At 46.8% G+C, this 20,964-nt stretch overlaps 1 protein-coding gene across 1 annotated transcript in view; it reads left to right on the plus strand.

Annotated features, from left to right (window-relative positions):
- LOC144590765 (E3 ubiquitin-protein ligase TRIM39-like) overlaps positions 1-20,964 on the plus strand; it is a 53,678-nt gene that overhangs the window by 13,024 nt on the left and 19,690 nt on the right. Inside the window, exons 3-7 of the mRNA XM_078395187.1 lie at positions 5,044-5,139; positions 8,206-8,439; positions 11,492-11,514; positions 15,075-15,190; positions 17,084-17,607. Coding sequence (XP_078251313.1) covers positions 5,044-5,139; positions 8,206-8,439; positions 11,492-11,514; positions 15,075-15,190; positions 17,084-17,607 — 993 coding nt within the window. The remainder of the gene's footprint in view (positions 1-5,043; positions 5,140-8,205; positions 8,440-11,491; positions 11,515-15,074; positions 15,191-17,083; positions 17,608-20,964) is intronic.

A 20,964-nucleotide genomic window follows, 5' to 3' on the forward strand; every position in this document is an offset into this window, starting at 1 on the left:
CCAAACATCTGAATCCTTGCCCCCTGCACTAACTCCTCAGCTGCTCATTCACGTCCTATCTTCCCATTCTTGCCCTCACTGGCACGTGGCACTGGGAGCAGACCAGAGATTACTACCCTGGGGGTCCCACACTTTAGCCTTTTGCCTAACTCCCTGTGTTCACTCCGCAGGGTCTCATCCCTCTTCCTACCTAGGAGGGAGATAAACGGGCGGCAATGGGAAAAGCTGGTGGAAGGAAGAGGTGAGGTTGTGATGTGATACAAGGAAACTTCAAAAGGGATATTGACTGTGTGAGCAAGAACGTTGAAAAATATATAGTACAGGTACCGGCCCTTCAGCCCACAAAGTCTGTGCTGAACAGTATGGCAAGTTGAACTACTCCCCTCTGCCTGAACCTGATCCATATCCCTCTATTCCCTGCATATGCTTATCTAAATGCCACTTCACCACTATTATATCAGTCTCCACCATTACCCCTGTCAGATATCCACCGCCTCTCTGTGTCAACAACAACACTGACCCCACATATTTCCTTTAATATTTCTGCCTCTGACCCTGAAACTCTGCCCTCTCGTCTGGGACATTTCTACACTTTGGAAAAGGTTTTGAATGTCTGCCCTATTTATGCCTCTTATAATTTTATATACTTCTATCAGCTCTCCCCCCTCAACCTCCAACATCTAGAAGGTATCACAAAAAGCTGGAGTAACTCAGCGGGTCAGGCAGCATCTCAGGAGAGAAGGAATGAATGGGTGACGTTTCGGGTCGAGACCCTTCTTCAGACATCTAGGAAATGCCATCCACGTTTGTAACATGGCTGATGGGATACAATGTGGTGGAGAATAATATTGGCAAATAACTTGATAAAGTGCTGATTAAAAATTGACATTCAAAGTTATGGTTAAGGTTTTCCTGGGTCACAGAAAGCTAACCGGCAATAACATCTAGTGATTTGTCTGAGGAATGGTTAGATTAAATTATACTGTATTGTCACATGCACCTAGGCACGTTGAATTGCTTTGTTTTGCTTACAACCCGGTAACATCACACAGTGAACCTCAGCAAGGCAGTTCACCACGATTCTGGCACCAACAAAGTCACAAAAGGTCACTGAACCGTCCTATCTTCTGCTTGCCGCTGCACCAGGCCCCAACCAGAACATCGATGGCCCATTTCCCTCCACAGATGCTGCCTGACCTGCTCAGTTTTTCCACCACACCGACAGACCCGCCCCCACAAGCATTGTTCCCCCTGTGTTCTACCTGCCTGTATCCACTGCTACTGTATCCTACGTCGTGCAATGGCAGACCTGTTCCCCAGTGTTACAGTAATACGAATGTACCTTCCAGTACAGTACTGCTGAGTTTGGGACTGTGTGTGGAACCTGGTTCTGGACTTGGCTGAGAAGATCAGTGTGGTCATAAGTGATATGAGCAGAATTAGGACACTTGGACCATCAAGTCAACTCTGCCATTCAATCATGGCTGATCTATCTGTCTCTCCTAAGCTCATTCTCCTAACTTCTCCCCATAACCCCTGACAGCTGTACTAATCAAGAAGGGGACTGCAGTGGACCAAGAAAGTGTCTAGACGTAGCATCAGTGGGGTAGGGAGAGTTGATGGATGAACCGACTGCTGGGGGAGGGGGGGTGGTTCAGGGTGTGTGGGGAGGGTGGCTGTGCAACGTCATTGCTTTAAGGCTTGGTCTTGTTCATTATAACCATTATTATTTTCTATTGTATCTTTATGCTTATTGCTGTTGCAAACAAATGGTTGATTCTTTGAGAGAAGTTTAGATAAGCCCTGCAAGGCTATAGACAGCCCTTCTTGCATGTCAAACATGTTTCCAATATCAAGAGAAATGTAAATTTATTAACCCATCAAAAATATTGAAGGCTGTCTCTAAAATATGGAGGCCATTAAAAATGTGTGAGTGGTAGATTTGCTGCGTTACAGAGCCAGAGACCCAGGTTTGAACCAGACTATGGGTGTTCTCTGTACGGAGTTTGCATGTTTTCCCCATGACCTGCGTGGGCTTTCTATGGGATCTCCGGTTTCCTCCCACACTCCAAAGACGAACAGGGTTATAGGCTAATTGGCCTGGTAAAAAATTATACATTGTCCCCAGTGTGTGTGGGATAGTGTTGGTGTGCGGGGATCACTGGTCGGTGTGGACTGTGGGCAGGAGGGCCTGTTTTTGAGCCGGATTTCTAAACTAAACTAAAGATATCCAATGTTGTGTGCTTGTGCTACCTTTCCTTAGATTTCTTACTTGGGTGATTCATTCTTACTTTGTGATTGAAGAATCGGGGGTGGGGGGGATGGTGGGGGGGATGGGGGAGGAATGGAGTGTGAACTATAAATAGCTTGTTGCCAAGATATGGCTGCAAGTAAACTCCGGTGTAAACAACACAACTCGGTTGGTCAGTCACTCTGAAAGCTGCTGTAATAGAGGGGAGAGATTCCCATTTATGGGGGAGTGGCAGAGAGTCTGCATATTCCATGGTGGTCGGAGTTAAACAAATAAACACAACAATAAACACAATCTCAAATAATGACAGGGTACAAATAGGAAGAAAAGGGAAGTAATAGCTGGGGACTGCCAGAATGTGTAGCTGGTTTTTACAAAATCTCACAAAGTGCTGGAGTAAATCAGTAGGTCAGGCACCATCTCTAGAGAAGCTAGAAACGTTGTCAGTGCCAGAAACGTGGTGCATCTTTGTGTACTGCCAAGGTGAAGTCTGTTGTAGGATTTTACCAGATTTAGCTTTTAGTTCTGTTTAGAGATACAGCGCGGAAACAGGGCCTTCAGCCGACCGGGTCTGCACCGACCAGCGATCCCTGCATATCAACACTCTCCTACACACACCAGGGACAATTTTCACATTTTACCCAGCCAATTTACCTACATACCTGTACATCTTTGGAGCGTGGGAGGACACTGAAGATCTCAGTAAACCCACGCAGGTCACAGGGAGAACGTACAAAGTCTGTGCTGACAGCACCCGTAGTTGGGATCGAACCCGGGTCTCCGGCGCTACAAGCACTGTCAGACAGCAACTCCACCGCTGCGCCACCGTGCCGCCCTTCTGGGTGAAAACAACAATGTTGCACCACAACAAAGATTGTGTGCAACAACGAAGAATCTCACTCTAACTCGGTACATGTGACAATAAAGTATCATTGAATCATTGTAGGTGTTGTTTCAGGTTGGGATCCTTCTTCTGACCCGCTGAGTTAATCCAGCATTTAGTGTCCAGTCTGAATATAGGTCCGAAATGTCACTTCTCCAGAGGTGCTGTGTGACCTTCTGAGTTACTCCAACACTTTGTGACTTTTTTTTTGTAAAACAGCATTTGCAGTTCCTTGCTTCTGTAATGTACAACTGGTAATTGCATCAAGAAACGTTTCCTATCAGAATGCTTCACTCTGATCCCATGTAACCACCGTGCCTAAATAACAAGTTTCAAATGCTGCCATTGGACTCGGAGTATCATTGAGAATTCAATTATCGTACTGCCACTGTTCCATCCTTGTCTCAGAGGGTGGTGAATCTCTGGAATTCTGTGCCCCTGAGGGTGGTGGAGGCTGGATCATCAGACGTATTGAAGTTGGAGATGGAAAAAATATTTGAAAGTTCAGAATAAAGATGCTGACTATCTACCCTGTTTGTGTCTCTCATAATTTTATAAACTTTGTTTAAAAGAAAAATGTCAACTCAAATGATAACTCAACCTTGCCCCCCCCTTGTCTCCTGCTGTTGTCTCCTGCTGTTGTCTCCTGCTGTTGTCTTCTGCTCTTGCTGTTGTCTCCTGTTCCTGCTGTTGTCTCCTGCTGTTGTCTCCTGCTACTGCTGTTGTCTCCTGCTGTTGTCTCCTGCTACTGCTGTTGTCTCTTGCTATTGTCTCCTGCTGTTGTCTCCTGCTACTGCTGTTGTCTCCTGCTGTTGTCTCCTGCTACTGCTGTTGTCTCTTGCTGTTGTCTCCTGCTGTTGTCTCCTGCTACTGCTGTTGTCTCTTGCTGTTGTCTCCTGCTGTTGTCTCCTGCTACTGCTGTTGTCTCTTGCTGTTGTCTCCTGCTGTTGTCTCCTGCTACTGCTGTTGTCTCTTGCTGTTGTCTCCAGCTGTTGTCTCCTGCTGTTGTCTCTTGCTGTTGTCTCCTGCTGTTGTCTCCTGCTCCTGCTGTTGTCTCCTGTTCCTACTCCAGCTCCTGCTACTGCTGTTGTCTCCTGCCCTTCGATATCTGGAACAAAGATGGCTGAGAGTCACATCCAGAAGAAAGGATGAGAAGCACTCACTGCACACGCCCGACGCTTGCAGTTTTCAGCCTGAAGAAGGGTCCAGACCTGAAGACGGCCTGTCCGTTCCCTCCACTGATGCTGCCTGACCCGCTGAGTTACTTCAGCACTTAATGCTCTGCTGAGCTTGCAGTTTGTCTGGTGAGGTTGAATCACTAAATCATTGAAAGATACACCATGGATACAGACTCTTCGCCTCTCTAAGCCCACCTCAGCTATTGATCACCCGTTCGCACCAGATCCACGTTATCCCACTTCCTCAGCCACTCACCCACATACTAGGAGCAACTTACAGAGGTCGATTAAACAGGTACAAGCCCACATGTTTTAGGGATGTGGGAGGAAACTGCAGCACCCAGAAGAAACCAACATGGTCACAGGGAGGACGTGCAAACTCCACACAGACAGTGCATTAATCATGTATTGTCTTTCTGCCGACTGGTTAGCGCGCAACAAAAGCTGTTCACTGTACCTCGGTACAAGTGACAATAAACAACTGAAACAGACAACAGCAGGGGTCAGGATCTAACCCAGGTCTCTGGGGCTGTGAGGCAGAAATGTGTTTTAAACTGTCTGATGTGGCTGAACATTATGACATTAAAGACTTTAATCCACTTCCATGGAAATGCTCTGGCCTGGCGTGTATTTTGTGGCATTTTCAGTGTTTGTGTTGCCTTTTGCTGACTTACTGATTCTGCTCAGTAATCTGTCAGTGCCTGCACTAATACTGTGCACCTTTTCACCAGGACAGGTTGGAAAAATCCAAAGATGTTCTCCAGATCCAAAAGGAGCAAGCAAGTCACAGTCAGAACCAACAAGAAGCAAAGATTTATAAAATCAAGGTACGATTTCTTACACCAGGTTTAGTTTTGAAGTGACCAATGCACTGCTGAACTTACAGGTAGTTCAGTTCAGAGATAGAGCGGGGAAACAGGCCCTTCGGCCCACCGAGTCCGCGCCGACCAGCGATCCCCGCACACTGACAGTCCTGCACACACAAGGGGCAATTTACAATTTTACTGGCCAATTAATCTACAGATTTGTACGTCTCTGGAATGTGGCAGGAAACTGGAGCTCCCAGAGAGAACACACGCAGGTCGTGGGGAGAATGCACAAACTCTGTACAGACAGCACCCACAGTCAGGATTGAACCCGGGTCCCTGTTGCTGTGAGGCAGCAGCTCGACCGCTGCAACACCATGCTGAGTCCTGTTGAAGTGAACATCATTTTCACAGGGCTTGATGGTAAGGATATCGCTTTGCCTGCCCTTCCCTCCCCTCCCCCCCTCCTCCCGCCCTTTCTCTCCCCCCCCCCCCCTAGATGCACCAATTTATTTCCCTCCACTTTCATTCCTTCCTCTGGTTTCACGATTTGCAACTCTTCAATCCTCTTGTCGCATTCCATCAGTTGTTTTCGTCTCTGGATAGAGTGGATATGGAGAGGATGTTTCCACCGATGGGAGAGTCTAGAATCAGAGGCCATAGCCTCAGAATAAAAGGCCATACCTTTAGAAAGACGAGGAGGAATTTGTTTAGTCAGAGGGAGGTGAATCTATGGAATTCATTGCCACAGAAGGCCGTGGAGGCCGAGTTAATGGATATTTTTAAGCTGGAGATTGACAGATTCTTGATTTGTACGGATGTCAGGGGTTATGGGGGGGAGGCAAGAGAATGGGGAAAGATAGATCAGCCACGGTTGAATGGCAGAATACACTTGATGGGCTGAATGGCCTAATTCTGCTCCGACAACTTATGAACTTTGTCCAATCATCTGCCTATCAGAAAACCTCCCTCGCCTGTGTTCAACTATTACCTGCCATGCTTTGTCCTGCCCCTCCTCTCTTTGGTGCCTTGGTAACAGCAATGTTTATTCCCAGTGAAATGTATCGATCCATCTCTACACCATTGAGGGCATTGTACTTTGTCCAAGGGATTGATGCGCTACAATGGTGAGAACTATATTCTGCACTCGGTATCTTCTCCTTTGCTCTATCTATTGTACTTGAGTTTGAACTGATTGTATCTATGTATGCCATATTGGACCTGTTTGGATAGCATACAAAACAAAGCTTTCCACTGTATCTTGGTACAGGTGACAATAATAGACCCAAAGCTAACCCAGTCTGATGGGCTGGAGTCACGTGTGGACCGGACAGGACAGAGAAGGCAGATTCCTTCCCAGTCCAGTAAGCTGGGTGTCAATGATAATTCAGGGAAATATAGGAGCAGGAGTAGACCATTCAGTACAGTAAGCCGTTGATTTAACGGACCTCTATAACAAATTTTGGTTATATCAGGCTGACTTTGATGCAGACCGAGTTTGTTGTTTCAAGGAATGATGACTAGGTGGATGGAACGAATGCTGTTTTTGATGCATTTTAGTTTAGTTTCGAGATACAGCATTGAAACACTGAGTCAACGATCCTCATACACGTTCCACCCGACACACTAGGGACAATTGACAGTGTGTAGGGTAGAACAGTTACAGTGGTTCTGTCAGAGATCACCCATACACACGTTCCACCCGACACACCAGGGACAATTGACAGTGTGCAGGATAGAACAGTCACAGTGGTTCTCTCTCCTCCCACACTGTGAAGACAAAGACATAGTGACAGCATGGGGCTCTCCCAGGTGCTGCGACCCCCCACACCACAACCTTCACCCCCTCCACCCCCCACTCAGCCGCAAGGATGTGTGGGCCTGCAGCCCAACTGTGTGGGAGCCACCAGCAGATCCCTGACCCACAGCACCAGTGACCCGGGCCTGACTCTGAGCACTCCGGCACACAACCTCCGCCCCACACACTGGGGACAGTTCGGTGTGTGGTATAGAACCAGTGGGCCGAGGCACCTGGAGGAAACCCACACGGCCTCAAGCAGCGCCCCGGGCCTGGAGCAGCGGCACCACCAGTGACCCACTGAACCCCCATAACCCGCAGAAGCCACCAAACCCCAAACCTGCACGTCTCCACCAAGCGGGAGGAAACCCGAGCACCCGGAGCAAACCCACACTGTCACAGGAAGCACCCAGGATTGAACTCTGGTCTCTGGCGCTGTAAGGTAGCAACCACTGCGATGCCACTGGGCCATCCTTCAGCATTGTGTGTCCTTCACTGTTTATTGTGGAGTGAATGTTTATCGGCTGTACTATAGACAATAGACATTAGACAATAGACAATAGGTGCAGGAGGAGGTCATTCGGCCCTTCGAGCCAGCACCACCATTCAATGTGATCATGACTGATCGTTCTCAATCAGTACCCCGTTCCTGCCTTCTCCCCATACCCCCTGACTCCACTATCCTTTAGAGCTGTATCTAGCTCTCTCTTGAATGCATTCAGAGAATTGGCCTCCACTGCCTTCTGAGGCAGAGAATTCCACAGATTTACAACTCTCTGACTGAAAAAGGTTTTCCTCATCTCCGTTCTAAATGGCCTACCCCTTATTTTCAAACTGTGGCCCCTGGTTCTGGACTCCCCCAACATTGGGAACATGTTTCCTGCCTTAACGTGTCCAACCGCTTAATAATTTTATAAGTTTCGATAAGATGCCCTCTCATCCTTCTAAATTCCAGTGTATACAAGCCTAGTCGCTCCAGTCTTTCAAAATTGGACAATCCCGCCATTCGGAGAATTAACCTAGTAAACCTACGCTGCACGCCCTCAATAGCAAGAATATGAAGTACTGTTCATATTAAACCCCTCATTCGGTAAGAGTGGACAATTAGTAATAACGGACACCATCTCCCCCTGTGGTCCGTTACAGCGAGGGTTTACTGTATAACTGAGATATCTAATATATCTGGTATTGTATATCTGATCCGTGTGGATGGCCTGCAACACAAAGCCTTTCACTGTACATGGTGTCAATAATAAACCTAAACCACTGAGCTTGCTGTTTCTCCACAGGAGAAGGGCCGACTGCTGAAGGAGCAGGTCGGGGTCGATCTCTCCAATGTCTACCGATTCCTGGACGTGAGGAAGCGGGAGCTGGAGGTGAAGATCGATGAAGAGGTGGGCAGGACGGTTCAGCCCTTGCAAGAGGACCTGGCGAAGATCTGCCAGGAAGCCTGCACGATCGAGCGAACCATCCAGGATGTGCAGCTGCAACTGAGCTATGGGGAGCCCCAGGAGATGCTTCAGGTAAGAAGCAGCAGGCAGCCCACGTGTGTGGAACATGCAATGGACCTTCACCATTCTTCTTAATTATTTCACATTTCTGGTACCTAATTTCTGCCAGTTGATAAAAGAGCTTGCATCAAAATGGTGCTTTTTTGACCTTGAGACCCTCTTGGTGCACCTCTACACAAAAGAGGTATCCAGGCCCGTATAGATCACCCATGATGATATTGAATGTGTGGGGTAGGTTTGAGGGCCGAGTGGCCAACTCGGTCTGTTATTTTCTTGTGCTCGTGGCAAGAGGATTTGAGAATAGGAGCAGGGAGGTCTTGCTTCGACTGTTTCCAAGGACATTCCCAGTAATGGGAGAGTCTAGGATCAGAGGGAACAGCCTCAGGATAAAAGGATGTACCTTCAAAATGGAGTTGGAGGAATTGTTTCAGCCAGAGGGTGGTGAATCTGTGGAAATTGTCAAACATCCGTAGAGGCCAAGGCATTGGTTATTTTTAAGGCAGAAAATTATAGGTTATTGATTAAGTAGAGCGTTATTGATTACAATGAGATAGCAGTAGAATGGGGTTGAGAGGGAAAAATAGATCACCTATGATTGATTGGCAGACCAGACTCAGGGTTGAATGGCCTAATTCTGCTCCTGTGTCTTATGGTCTTATGTACAGTCTTGGTAAGATTGCACATTGAGTATTGTGTACATTTTTTATCTCCTTGTCAAGGATGTTCTTGCCATGGAGGGAGTTCAGTGAAGCTTTCCTGATCCCTGAGATGGCAGGACTGATGAATGAAGGCTTAATTTCATGATAGTTTAGAAGGAGGACCTCACAGAAACCTGCAGAATTCACAGATGTACCATATACATGCACAGAGTGTATATTTCAGAGTCTCTTGCCCAGAGTAGGTGAATCGAGGACCAGATGACATAGGTTTAAGGTGAAGGGGAAAAGATTTAATAGGAATCTGAGGGGTAAACTTTTCACACAAAGGTTGGTGGGTGTATGGACCGAGCTGCCAGAGGAGGTAGTTGAGGCTGGGACTATCCCAACAGTTAGACAGGTGCATGGATAGGACAGGTTTGGAGGGTTATGGACCAAACACAGGCAGGTAGGAGTAGTGTAGCTGGGACATGTTGGCCGGTTTGGGCAAGTTGGGCCGAACGGCCTATTTCCACACTGTATCGCTCTATGACTCTACTTTTATCAGGATTGGAAAGGTTAGATACAGGAAGGATATTTCTGAAATCCAGAAGCCAGTATAAAGATAAGGTGTGATGCGTTTAAGACTGAGATTTGGCAAGTTTTTTCTCCCAAGACCGTAGTGAGTCTGTCGAGTTATCTAACGCAGGATGGAGTTGCAACAAAATCATTACATTTGTTCATCGAGGATATCTGTATTTTCTCTGAGGTAGTAGAATCAGCGGATGTGGGGCAAATATTGAAACTGGGAAAGTCAGTGATTCCCCCCTTGATCAGATCAAATGGTGGGAAAAGTTTTGAAAGATCAAATGTACTATTCCTGCTCCTATATTTCTATGAATTATAATCTACCTTGCTGGACTGGGCAGGAATCTACCGTCCAGTCTAGTCTACACATGACTTCAGCCCATCACATTGGACCAGAGACCCAGGTTCGATCGTGACTACAGGTGCTGTCTGTACAAGGTTTGTATGTTCTCCCTGTGAACGTATAGCTTTTCCCCGGTTTCCTGTCACATTCCAAAGATGTAGGTTAATTGACTTCTGAAATGGTCACTAGTGTGTAGCATAGAACAAGTGTATGGTTGATTGTTGGTCGGCAATGACCTTGTGGGCCGGAGGGCCTGATTCCATGTTTTATCTCTAAACTAAACATTGGTTTGGGATCATGTGTTCCGGGATACAGTGGAAAGCTTTGTTTTGCATGCTATCCTCACAGATCAGATATTTACAATCAAGTCAAACTCAAGTACAATAGGTAGAGCAAAAGGGAAGATACAGGGCACTGGATTTAATCATCAGTTCCATAGACAAAGCCCAATGTTCACTGAGCAGTCGAGGTGAATCGGTCTGTGCCTAGCTTCTGGAGGTTCCTTTTAAATAAGGAAATAACCCAAGGAGTTGTGGAGTTAAAAGACTAAAGGGATAGGTGGTCTATGCCAGTATAAAAAAATCATGCTCCTATACCGGCTAATAGCTAATTAAATATCGTCACGTTTAATTTGCAAGACTGAGGTCCGGAGTGCAACACCCATTAATCTATTTTATTTTAATGAAGGAGCAGCAATTCTTATTTATAGATGGGATATTTGTCTTCCCTTAGCCAAATTCCCTGATCATTCTGAGGTCCACTTTGACAGCTTCTCTGCACCTGAGCCATGACTCACTATTCATTTCCCTTCTCTCTCCTCACCTTCCCATCACTCAAAACAATCTTGCTCCATTTTGTTTCTTTCATCCCTTGGAAGAAGAATCCCACCTTAAGTTTTTTCATTTGTGTCGTAAAGTGCTCAGTTTATTTTATTTTAGTTTAGAGATGCAGTGTGGAAATGGGCCTTTCTATGTCAACCAACAATCACCTATAAACTAGTTCTTTCCCACCCACTAGGGATAATTTACAGAAGCCAATTAACCCACCAACCTGCACATCTTTGAGATGTGGAAGGAAACTGGAGCACTCGGAGAACAAACACATGGTCACAGGGAGAACATACAAACACATGGTCACAGGGAGAACATATAAACACATGGTCACAGGGAGAACATATAAACACATGGTCACAGGGAGAACATATAAACACATGGTCACAGGGAGAACATATAAACACATGGTCACAGGGAGAACATATAAACACATGGTCACAGGGAGAACATATAAACTGCACCCATAGCAATGGGACATCCATTGCACCCAACATATAGACAGCACCCATAGTCAGGGTCAAACCCAGTCTCTGGCCCTGTGAGGCAGAAAATCTACCACTGCCCCATTGTGCAGCCCTTAATTGAATGCGCCATCCTTAATTTTATTTGAATGAACTGATCGGATCATGAGAATTTAAACCATTTTATTTTTTTTTACTTTTTAGAACATCAAGCAGTTGTTGGACAGGTACGTGGCTGCATCGGTTTTCTGTATGTGGCTGATTAGTTCACCGTTGGGAGCTGTGCAGGGAGTTCACAGCCCTGAGAGAGCCAGGAGTTCTTTGCTTCACTCTTCCCTGAGTGAGTTGGTCCCATCGCAGGTCCCAGTCCCAGTTACTGTTCGGCAGGAACTTGTAGGGAAGCGGACTGAGTGAGCAGGGCTCCCGTTTCTGCTCACTTCCCATGAACCATGGCTATACAGCACATATAAAGTAATCTAAAGAGCATTTGGAAAAAATAAAGGTCCGGAGGATTATTTTTTTAAAAGCAGCTAGAAAGATATAGGTCTAGGGAATAAAAAACGCTGGACGAAGAGTCTCAACTCAAAACATCACCTATCCGTGTATTCCAGAGATAATGCCCGACCTGCTGAGTCACTCCAGCACGCTGTGTCCTTTTCTGTACACCAGCATCTGCAGTTCCTTGTTTCTACATAAAGTCATCCACTCGTACTCCAAGGAATAGAGTCCTAGCCTGCTCAACCTCTGCCTATAGCTGAGGCCCCCGAGTCCTGTCAACATCCTGGTAAAACTTCTCTGCACACTTTCCGGCTTGACATCATGTTTCCAACAACTTGGTGTCCAAAATTGAACACAATACTCTTAATGTGGCCTCACCAATACCTTGCATAACTGCAACATGACCTCCCAACTTCTCTACTCAATACTCTGAGTGTGACTCCACTTGATGGCTCTTTTAAACATTGTTGTGTCTATCCATGTGTAAGATGGACAGGTACAGTTTTGGCCAATATTTATGCCTTTGCCATCACCATTATCACACGTGGTGGGACCTCACTCTAAATAATTTGGCTGCTTGACTTCCTCGGGGAACTGGGAAATGACTGCAGTCCGACAATATAAATAAGATTGTTGGCTGCAGGGTGCATTTCAAAGCCTTTCTTGTTTTAGTTTCAATGGGCACAGTAAACAGCCCAGGGCTGCCTGAAGTTACAGAGAGAGAGAGAGAGAGGGAAGTCATAGAGAGAGATGGCCCACTGCTGGTTCCAGGGCCCAGATTGCAGAAGGGTGTGGGGAAATGTGGGTATCTGTGCCTTTGCAAAGCTTCCCTCACGTGCACAAGCTTCCAATCCTACGTTGGAATCCTTCGAGATGGATTCTTAGAACAGCTTGTACTGGAGCCTACCAGGGAGAAGGCAATTCTGGATTTAGTGTTGTGTAATGATCCTGATCTGATAAGGGGACTAGAGGTAAAAGAGCCATTAGGAGGCAGTGATCACGACATGATAAGTTTTACTCTGCAAATGGAAAGGCAGAAGGGAAAATCGGAAGTGTCGGTATTACAGTATAGCAAAGGGGATTACAGAGGCATGAGGCGGGAGCTGGCCAAAATTGACTGGAAGGAGGCCCTAGCAGGGAAGACGGTAGAACAGCAATGGCAGGTATTCCTGGGAATAATGCAGAGGTTGCAGGATCAATTTATCCCCAAGAAGCGGAAAGACTCTAAGGGGAGTAAGAGGCACCTGTGGCTGACAAGGGAAGTCAAGGACAGCATAAAAATTAAGTAGAGGAAGTATAACATAGCAAAGAAGAGAGGGAAGACAGAGGATTGGGACTCTTTTAAAGAGCAACAAAAGTTAACTAAAAAGGCAATACGGGGAAAAAAGATGAGGTACGTGGGTAAACTAGCCAATAATATAAAGGAGGATAGCAAAAGTTTTTTTAGGTACGTGAAGAAGAAAAAAATAGTCAAGGCAAATGTGGGTCCCTTGAAGACAGAAGCAGGGGAATTTATTATGGGGAACAAAGAAATGGCAGACGAGTTAAACCGTTACTTTGGATCTGTCTTCACTGAGGAAGATACACACAATCTCCCAAATGTTCTAGGGGCCGGAGAACCTAGGGTGATGGAGGAACTGAAGGAAATCCACATTAGGCAGGAAATGGTTTTGGGTAGACTGATGGGACTGAAGGCTGATAAATCCCCAGGGCCTGATGGTCTGCATCCCAGGGTACTTAAGGAGGTGGCTCTAGAAATAGTGGAAGCATTGGAGATCATTTTTTAATGTTCTATAGATTCAGGATCAGTTCCTGTGGATTGGAGGATAGCAAAAGTTATCCCACTTTTTAAGAAAGGAGGGAGAGAGAAAACGGGTAATTATAGACCAGTTAGTCTGACATCAGTGGTGGGGAAGATGCTGGAGTCAATTATAAAAGACGAAATTGCTGAGCATTTGGATAGCAGTAACAGGATCATTCCGAGTCAGCATGGATTTACGAAGGGGAAATCATGCTTGACAAATCTACTGGAATTTTTTGAGGATGTAACTAGGAAAATTGACAGGGGAGAGTCAGTGGATGTGGTGTACCTCGACTTGCAGAAAGCCTTCGACAAGGTCCCACATAGGAGATTAGTGGGCAAAATTAGAGCACATGGTATTGGGGGTAGGGTACTGACATGGATAGAAAATTGGTTGACAGACAGAAAGCAAAGAGTGGGGATAAATGGGTCCCTTTCGGAATGGCAGGCAGTGACCAGTGGGGTACCGCAAGATTCGGTGCTGGGACCCCAGCTATTTACGATATACATTAATGACTTAGATGAAGGGATTAAAAGTACCATTAGCAAATTTGCAGATGATACTAAGCTGGGGGGTAGTGTGAATTGTGAGGAAGATGCAATAAGGCTGCAGGGTGACTTGGACAGGTTGTGTGAGTGGGCGGATACATGGCAGATGCAGTTTAATGTAGATAAGTGTGAGGTTATTCACTTTGGAAGTAAGAATAGAAAGGCAGATTATTATCTGAATGGTGTCAAGTTAGGAAGAGGGGATGTTCAACGAGATCTGGGTGTCCTAGTGCATCAGTCACTGAAAGGAAGCATGCAGGTACAGCAGGCAGTGTAGAAAGCAAATGGAATGTTGGCCTTCGTAACAAGAGGAGTTGAGTATAGGAGCAAAGAGGTCCTTCTACAGTTGTACCGGGCCCTGGTGAGACCGCACCTGAAGTACTGTGTGCAGTTTTGGTCTCCAAATTTGAGGAAGGATATTCTTGCTATTGAGGGCGTGCAGCGTAGGTTCACTAGGTTAATTCCCGGAATGGCGGGACTGTCGTATGTTGAAAGGCTGGAGCAATTAGGCTTGTATACACTGGAATTTAGAAGGATGAGGGGGGATCTTATTGAAACATATAAGATAATTAGGGGATTGGACACATTAGAGGCAGGAAACATGTTCCCAATGTTGGGGGAGTCCAGAACAAGGGGCCACAGTTTAAGAATAAGGGGTAGGCCGTTTAGAACGGAGATGAGGAAGAACTTTTTCAGTCAGAGAGTGGTGAAGGTGTGGAATTCTCTGCCTCAGAAGGCAGTGGAGGCCAGTTCGTTGGATGCTTTCAAGAGAGAGCTGGATAGAGCTCTTAAGGATAGCGGAGTGAGGGGGTATGGGGAGAAGGCAGGAACGGGGTACTGATTGAGAGTGATCAGCCATGATCGCAATGAATGGCGGTGCTGACTCGAAAGGCTGAATGGCCTACTCCTGCACCTATTGTCTATTGTCTATTGTTCCAGATGCAAACAGGAATTCATCGCACCAACGGACTTTCCCACCGACCTCCACACTGACTCCATCATCACACCTTTCCGTTACGTTAAAATCTGGGATGAGCTGAAAGCACTTGTGCCAGGTACGTGATCCTGCTTTTTGGAGAGTTGGGATGGAGGGAAAGGGGGTGGTAAGAGGTGGGGGGGGGGGGGGACTGAGGGTTCGGGATGTTCTGCTCATACATCCATTACATGGGGGCTACATTGCACGATGACTCAGTGGTCCCACACGTGCCTCTTAGAAGGTTGCAAATCCCACTGCAGAAACTTGACCACTGTAGCAACTTTGTACTGGTGATGAAGGGAGTTTGAGTTTAGTTTATTGTCAAGTGTACCGAGGCACAATGAAAAGCTGTTTTAGCGTGCCAACCAGTCAACGGAAAGACAATATGTGATTACAATCAAGCCATCCACAGTGTACAGACACATTATAAAGCGAATAACGTGAATAATGTTTAGTGCAAGTTAACTCCAGTAAAGTCCAATGTGGATGGGGAACCAATCAAGCTTTGTCCTGGATTACAAAATATAAAACAGAAAAGGATGGAAATAATCATCAGACCAAGCAGCATTTAGACAGAGAAACAGAGCGTTAATATCTCAGGTCATAGATCATTGATCACAGAACTTAAAACAGTACAGCACAGGAACAGGCCCTTTGGCCTAACACCCACACTGACCAACATGCCCCATCCACTCTAGTCCCACCTGCCCTCGCTTGGCCCATAGCCCTGTAAGCCTATCCTAGCCATGTACCTGTCCAAATGACTTTTAAACATTCTGGTAGTACCTGCCTCAATTACCTTCTCCGGCAGCTTGTTCCATATACCCACCACCCTTTGTGTAAAATAAAAGAGTTACCCCTCAGGTTCCTATTATCTTTCTCTCTCCCCCACCTTAAACCTATGTCGTCTGGTTGTCGATTCCCCTACTCTTGGCAAAGATTGCATTTACCCAATCTATTCCCCTCATGATCTTGTGCACCTCCATAAGATCACCCCTCATGCTCCTGTGATCCAAGGAATAAAGTCCTAGCCTGCTTGATATCTCCCTACAGCTAAGGCCCCTGACCCTTGGCAACATCCTTGTAAATCATCTGTGCACCCTTTCCAGCTTGACAACATCTTTCCTGCAACATGGTGACTAAAACTGAACACAGTACTCTAAATGTGGCCTCACCAATGTCTTATACAACTGGAACATGTCCTCCCATCTTCTATACTCAATACTCTGATTGATGAAGGCCAACGTTCCAAAAGCCGTTTTGATCACCCTATCTTCGTGAGACGCCACTTTCAAAGAACTATGTACCTGTACTCCTAAATCCCTCTGTTCTACAGCACTCCCCAGAGCCATGCCTACCGTGTGGGTCCTGCCCATGATAGACTTCTCAAAATGCAATACCTCACATTTCTCTACATTAAATTTCAAAAATCATTCCTCAGCCCACCTGGCCATCCGATCAAGATCCTGCTGCAATTTGTGACAACTTATCTTCACCATCTTCAATACCATCCACTTTTGTGTCATCTGCACACTTGCTAATCATGTGTAGGAAGGTAATGCAAATGCTGGTTTAAACCGAAGATAGACACAAAAAGCTGACTCAGCAGGACAGGCAACATCTCTGGAGAGAAGGAATGGGTGACGTTTTGGGTTGAGACCCGACTTCATCCTTCTTGATCATCAGGCATCCTTCTCTCCAGAGATGCTGCCTGTCCCGCTGGGTTACTACAGCTGTTTGTGTCTATCTTCACTTGCTAATCGTGCCTTGCACATTCTCATCAAGATTGTTGATGGAGATGACAAAACAGCAATGGGCCCAGCACCAAACCCTGAGGCACACGACTAGTCACGGGCCTCCGGTCCATAAAGCAACCTTCCACCATCGCCCTCTGCTTCCTTCCATGAAGCCAACTGTGTGAGCCCCACAGTGGGGAACATTCTCCATTGACCGACTGTTTCATGCCTTTCAGCCCGGGAGTCCCTGAAGCTGAACGCCAGGACAGCTCACCCCCGGCTGCTCCTGTCCGAGGACTTGCGCAGTGTGGTGGACGGCGAGAAGCGGCGGGAGTGCTCGCTCTCACCCCAGCGCTTCAACTACTGGCTGTGCGTGCTGGCCGACAGCGGCTTCAAGTCGGGGCGGCACTACTGGGACGTGGAGCTGGGGGGCAACCAGGCCTGGGTGCTGGGGGTGGCCAGCGAGTTGGCCGACCGGCTGATCACCGGGCCGCTGGTGCCGCAGGACGGCTACTGGGTGCTGGAGATGGTCAACGGCAGCCTGGTCAACCTGGGAGGCCCTGGGCCCCAGAGCCTCCCCCTCCGACACAAGCCGCAAACCATCCGCGTCTACCTGGACTACGAGGAGGGGCACCTGGCGTTCTACGATGCCGACAGCCTGTGCCACCTCTACACCCTGCACCACAAGTTCACCCAGACACTCCTCCCTCTCTTCAACCCCCACAACAAGAAGCAAGGCAGCAGCGGTCCACTCAGGCTGGCCCCCTGACACTAACCCTGGGAGAGTGTCCGCAGGGCTGGTCTCAAGGAGCAGCGGCCCACTCAGGCTGGCCCCCTGACACTGACCCTGACACACCCTGGGAGGGTGTCCACAGGGCTGGTCTCAAGGTGCAGCGGCCCACTCAGGCTGGCCCCCTGACACTCACCCTGGGAGGGTGTCCGCAGGGCTGGTCCAACCTGGGATGGATAATCCCAAGGCTTTTCTTGTCCACTCTTGCCCCTTGGTTTGAAGCATTAAAGGTAATAAGGGCGGCAGAGTGGTGCAGGTGGTAGATCCACTGCCTCACGGTGTGGATAAAGCATGTTGGGTGCTGTGTGGTGCTTGCAGATAGATGCCCCTCCAACTTCACCTGTGCAGACTATTTTACGGTGATAACTGCTTTAAAAAGCATTCACCAGGGTGGGGGGTTTAACAAGCGTGTGGATCCAAGGTCCAGTTTGATATTGCTGTGAGCACAAATATTCGCACTTTGCTGTTTTGTGGGGGATGAGTTGTTCAGGCGGGGAGAATGGTTTTTATGAAGTTAAATAAAGTTTGAATGCCAAATGACATGATGTGTCTTTCTGCATCCATCCACATCCCCCTGATGGCTACAATGCTGAAACCTCCAGTCTTACACTGCTCAGCCTTTCATCAAAGCTGGAACAAAACAACACAGCAACAGGTCTTAAAAGTCTGAAGAAGGATCTCGACCCGAAACGTCACCCATTCTTTCTTTCCAGAGATGCTGCCTGTCCCGCTGAGATGCTCCGTCATTTTGTGTCTATCTTCAGTGTGAACCAACAGCAGGCCCTTCGGTTCACCGTGTCTGTGCCGATGAGGATCTAATCTGTACATCTTCCTGCACCTCGTCTATATCCCCTCAAATCTCTAACTGTTTATGTGCCTTTTGAAATGTGTCCTCAGTCTTGCTGTTTATTTGCTTCCATCGCTTTCCCTGCAGTACATGTGATAGTAATAAACCAAAACTGAAATCCACATAAAACTCTTTTAAACTTCTCTCCTCTCACCTTAAAGCTATGGTGTCTACCCCAAGAACATACAACAGAACAGCACAGGAGGAGGAGCTTTAACCCACAATATCTGTGCTGAACGAAATGAGCTAATCTCCACTGCCTACACATGATCCATGTCCCTCCATTCCCTGCATATCCATGTGCCAATCTTAAACTCTCAAGTACTGCTATATTCATTGGAATTTAGAAGGATGAGAGGGGATCTTATAAAAACATACAACATTTTTAAGGGATTGAACAGGCTAGATGCAGGAAAAATGTTCCCGGTGTTGGGGGAGTCCAGAACCAGCGGTCACAATTTAAAGAATAAGGGTGGGCCATTTAGGACTGAGATGAGGAAAAGCTTTTTCACCCAGAGAGTTGCGAATCTGTTAAGTTCTCTGCCACAGAAGGCAGTGGAGGCCAATTCACAGGATGTATTCAAGAGAGAGTTAGACATAGCTCTACAGGCTAATGGAATATGGGATATGGGGAGAAAGCACGAATGGGCTACTGATTCTGGATGTTCTGATTCTCCCTCAATAGCAAGAATGGCCTTCCTCAATTTAGGAGACCAGGTGCGGTCTCACCAGGGCCCTGTATAACTAGTAGTATGACCTCCGTGCTCCTATACTCAATTCCTTTCGCTATGAAGGCCAACATGCCATTAGCTTTCTTCACTGCCTTTTGTACCTGCTTGTTTACTTTCAGTGACTGATGTACAAGGATCCTAGGTCTTGTTGCAACTCCCCTTTTCCCAATCTGACACCATTCAGATAATAATCTGCCTTCTTGTTCTTGCCAGCAAAGTGGATAACCTCACATATATCCACATTATACTGCATCTGCCATGCATCTGTCCACTTACCCAACCTATCCAAGTCATCCTGCAGCCTCATAGCATCCTCCGCACAGCTCACACTGCCACCCAGCTTCGTGTCTCCACAAACTCGGAGATGTTATATTTAATTCCTTTGTCCAAATCAGTGGCCTCCAAACTTTTCAGCATGAGGGCCACATTATATATTTGGCACATTTTTGCGGGCCGTAGGAAAAAATAAAGAAGTGAGTTTAAAATAAATTTCATGAGTTTAGTTTAGACTAAGTTAGGCTGCAGGAACTCAGCGGGTCAGGCAGCATCATGATGCTGAGTTACTCCAGCATCTTGTGTCTATCTTTAGCATAAACAAGCACCTGCAGTTCCTCTTTATTATATAATTCTGTTAAACCTCCTCTGCACCCTTTCCAAAGCCTCCACATGCCTTCTGTAATGGGACAACCAGAACTGCTTGCAATACTCCACGCCGATCATCAATCACCGCTTATCCCAGGTTCATATCCGACACACTTGGGATATTTATGGAAGCCAATTAACCTGCAAACCTGCCTGCCTTTAGAATGTGGTAGGAAACTGGAGCACCCGGAGAAAGTTCACGCGGTCACGGGGAGAACGTACAAACTCCCTACAGACTGTACCTGTAGCCACGATCAAACCCGGGTCTCTGGTGCTAGACTCAATGGGCCGAAAGGCCTGTTTCAGCACTGTATCTCTGAAGTCTACTGCTGCTCTGGAATTCACAGAGGCCAATTATTCTACACACCTGCACACCTTTGGATGTGAGAGGAAACCTATGTGACAACATTTCACCCAGATAGCTCCCAAGGTCAGGATCAAACCCAGGTCTCTGAAAGGCACTTCAATAAAGGGGTAAAAAGTTATGGGTATAGGCAGGAATGTGGAATTAAGCTTACAATCACATCAGCTGTGATCAGCTATGATCAAGTTGAATTGAGTCGAGTTTATTGTCATATGCACAAGTATGGTGAGGTACAGCTTGCATCATTAGACTCAAACACACTAAATCATAAATCATAGATAATCTACACACATTCTACACGACAGTTAAAAGAAAGAAGAAAAAAAAACAAAGTATTAATGCAAAACACAATTAGAAAAACAACTCCATGGGAGAACAATTATGGTCTGTGGTGTTCCATTGTTGAGGTCTGATTAAGTCAGTTAAAGAGCCTGATGGTTGCAGGGAAGTAGCTGTTCCTGAATCTACTGGTGTGGGACTTCAGGCATCTGTACCCTCTGCCCGATGGGAAAGTACCTGTTCCTGAATCTACTGATGTGGGACGTCAGGCATCTGTACCTCCTGCCCGATGGTAGCATCTTTGTTAGATGTGTTGCATGGAGGGCAGGGCTGTACCCATGATGGACTGGCCTGACTCCACCACTCTCTGCTGTGCCTTGCGTTCCTGTGGATTGTAATTGACGGACCAGGCCACGATGCAATCTATTGTATCCTGATTCACTGTACCTCGGTGAAACTGAACT

This window comes from Rhinoraja longicauda, unplaced genomic scaffold, assembly GCF_053455715.1.
Source record: "Rhinoraja longicauda isolate Sanriku21f unplaced genomic scaffold, sRhiLon1.1 Scf000302, whole genome shotgun sequence".
In the NCBI taxonomy this organism is placed as follows: Eukaryota; Metazoa; Chordata; class Chondrichthyes; order Rajiformes; family Arhynchobatidae; genus Rhinoraja; species Rhinoraja longicauda.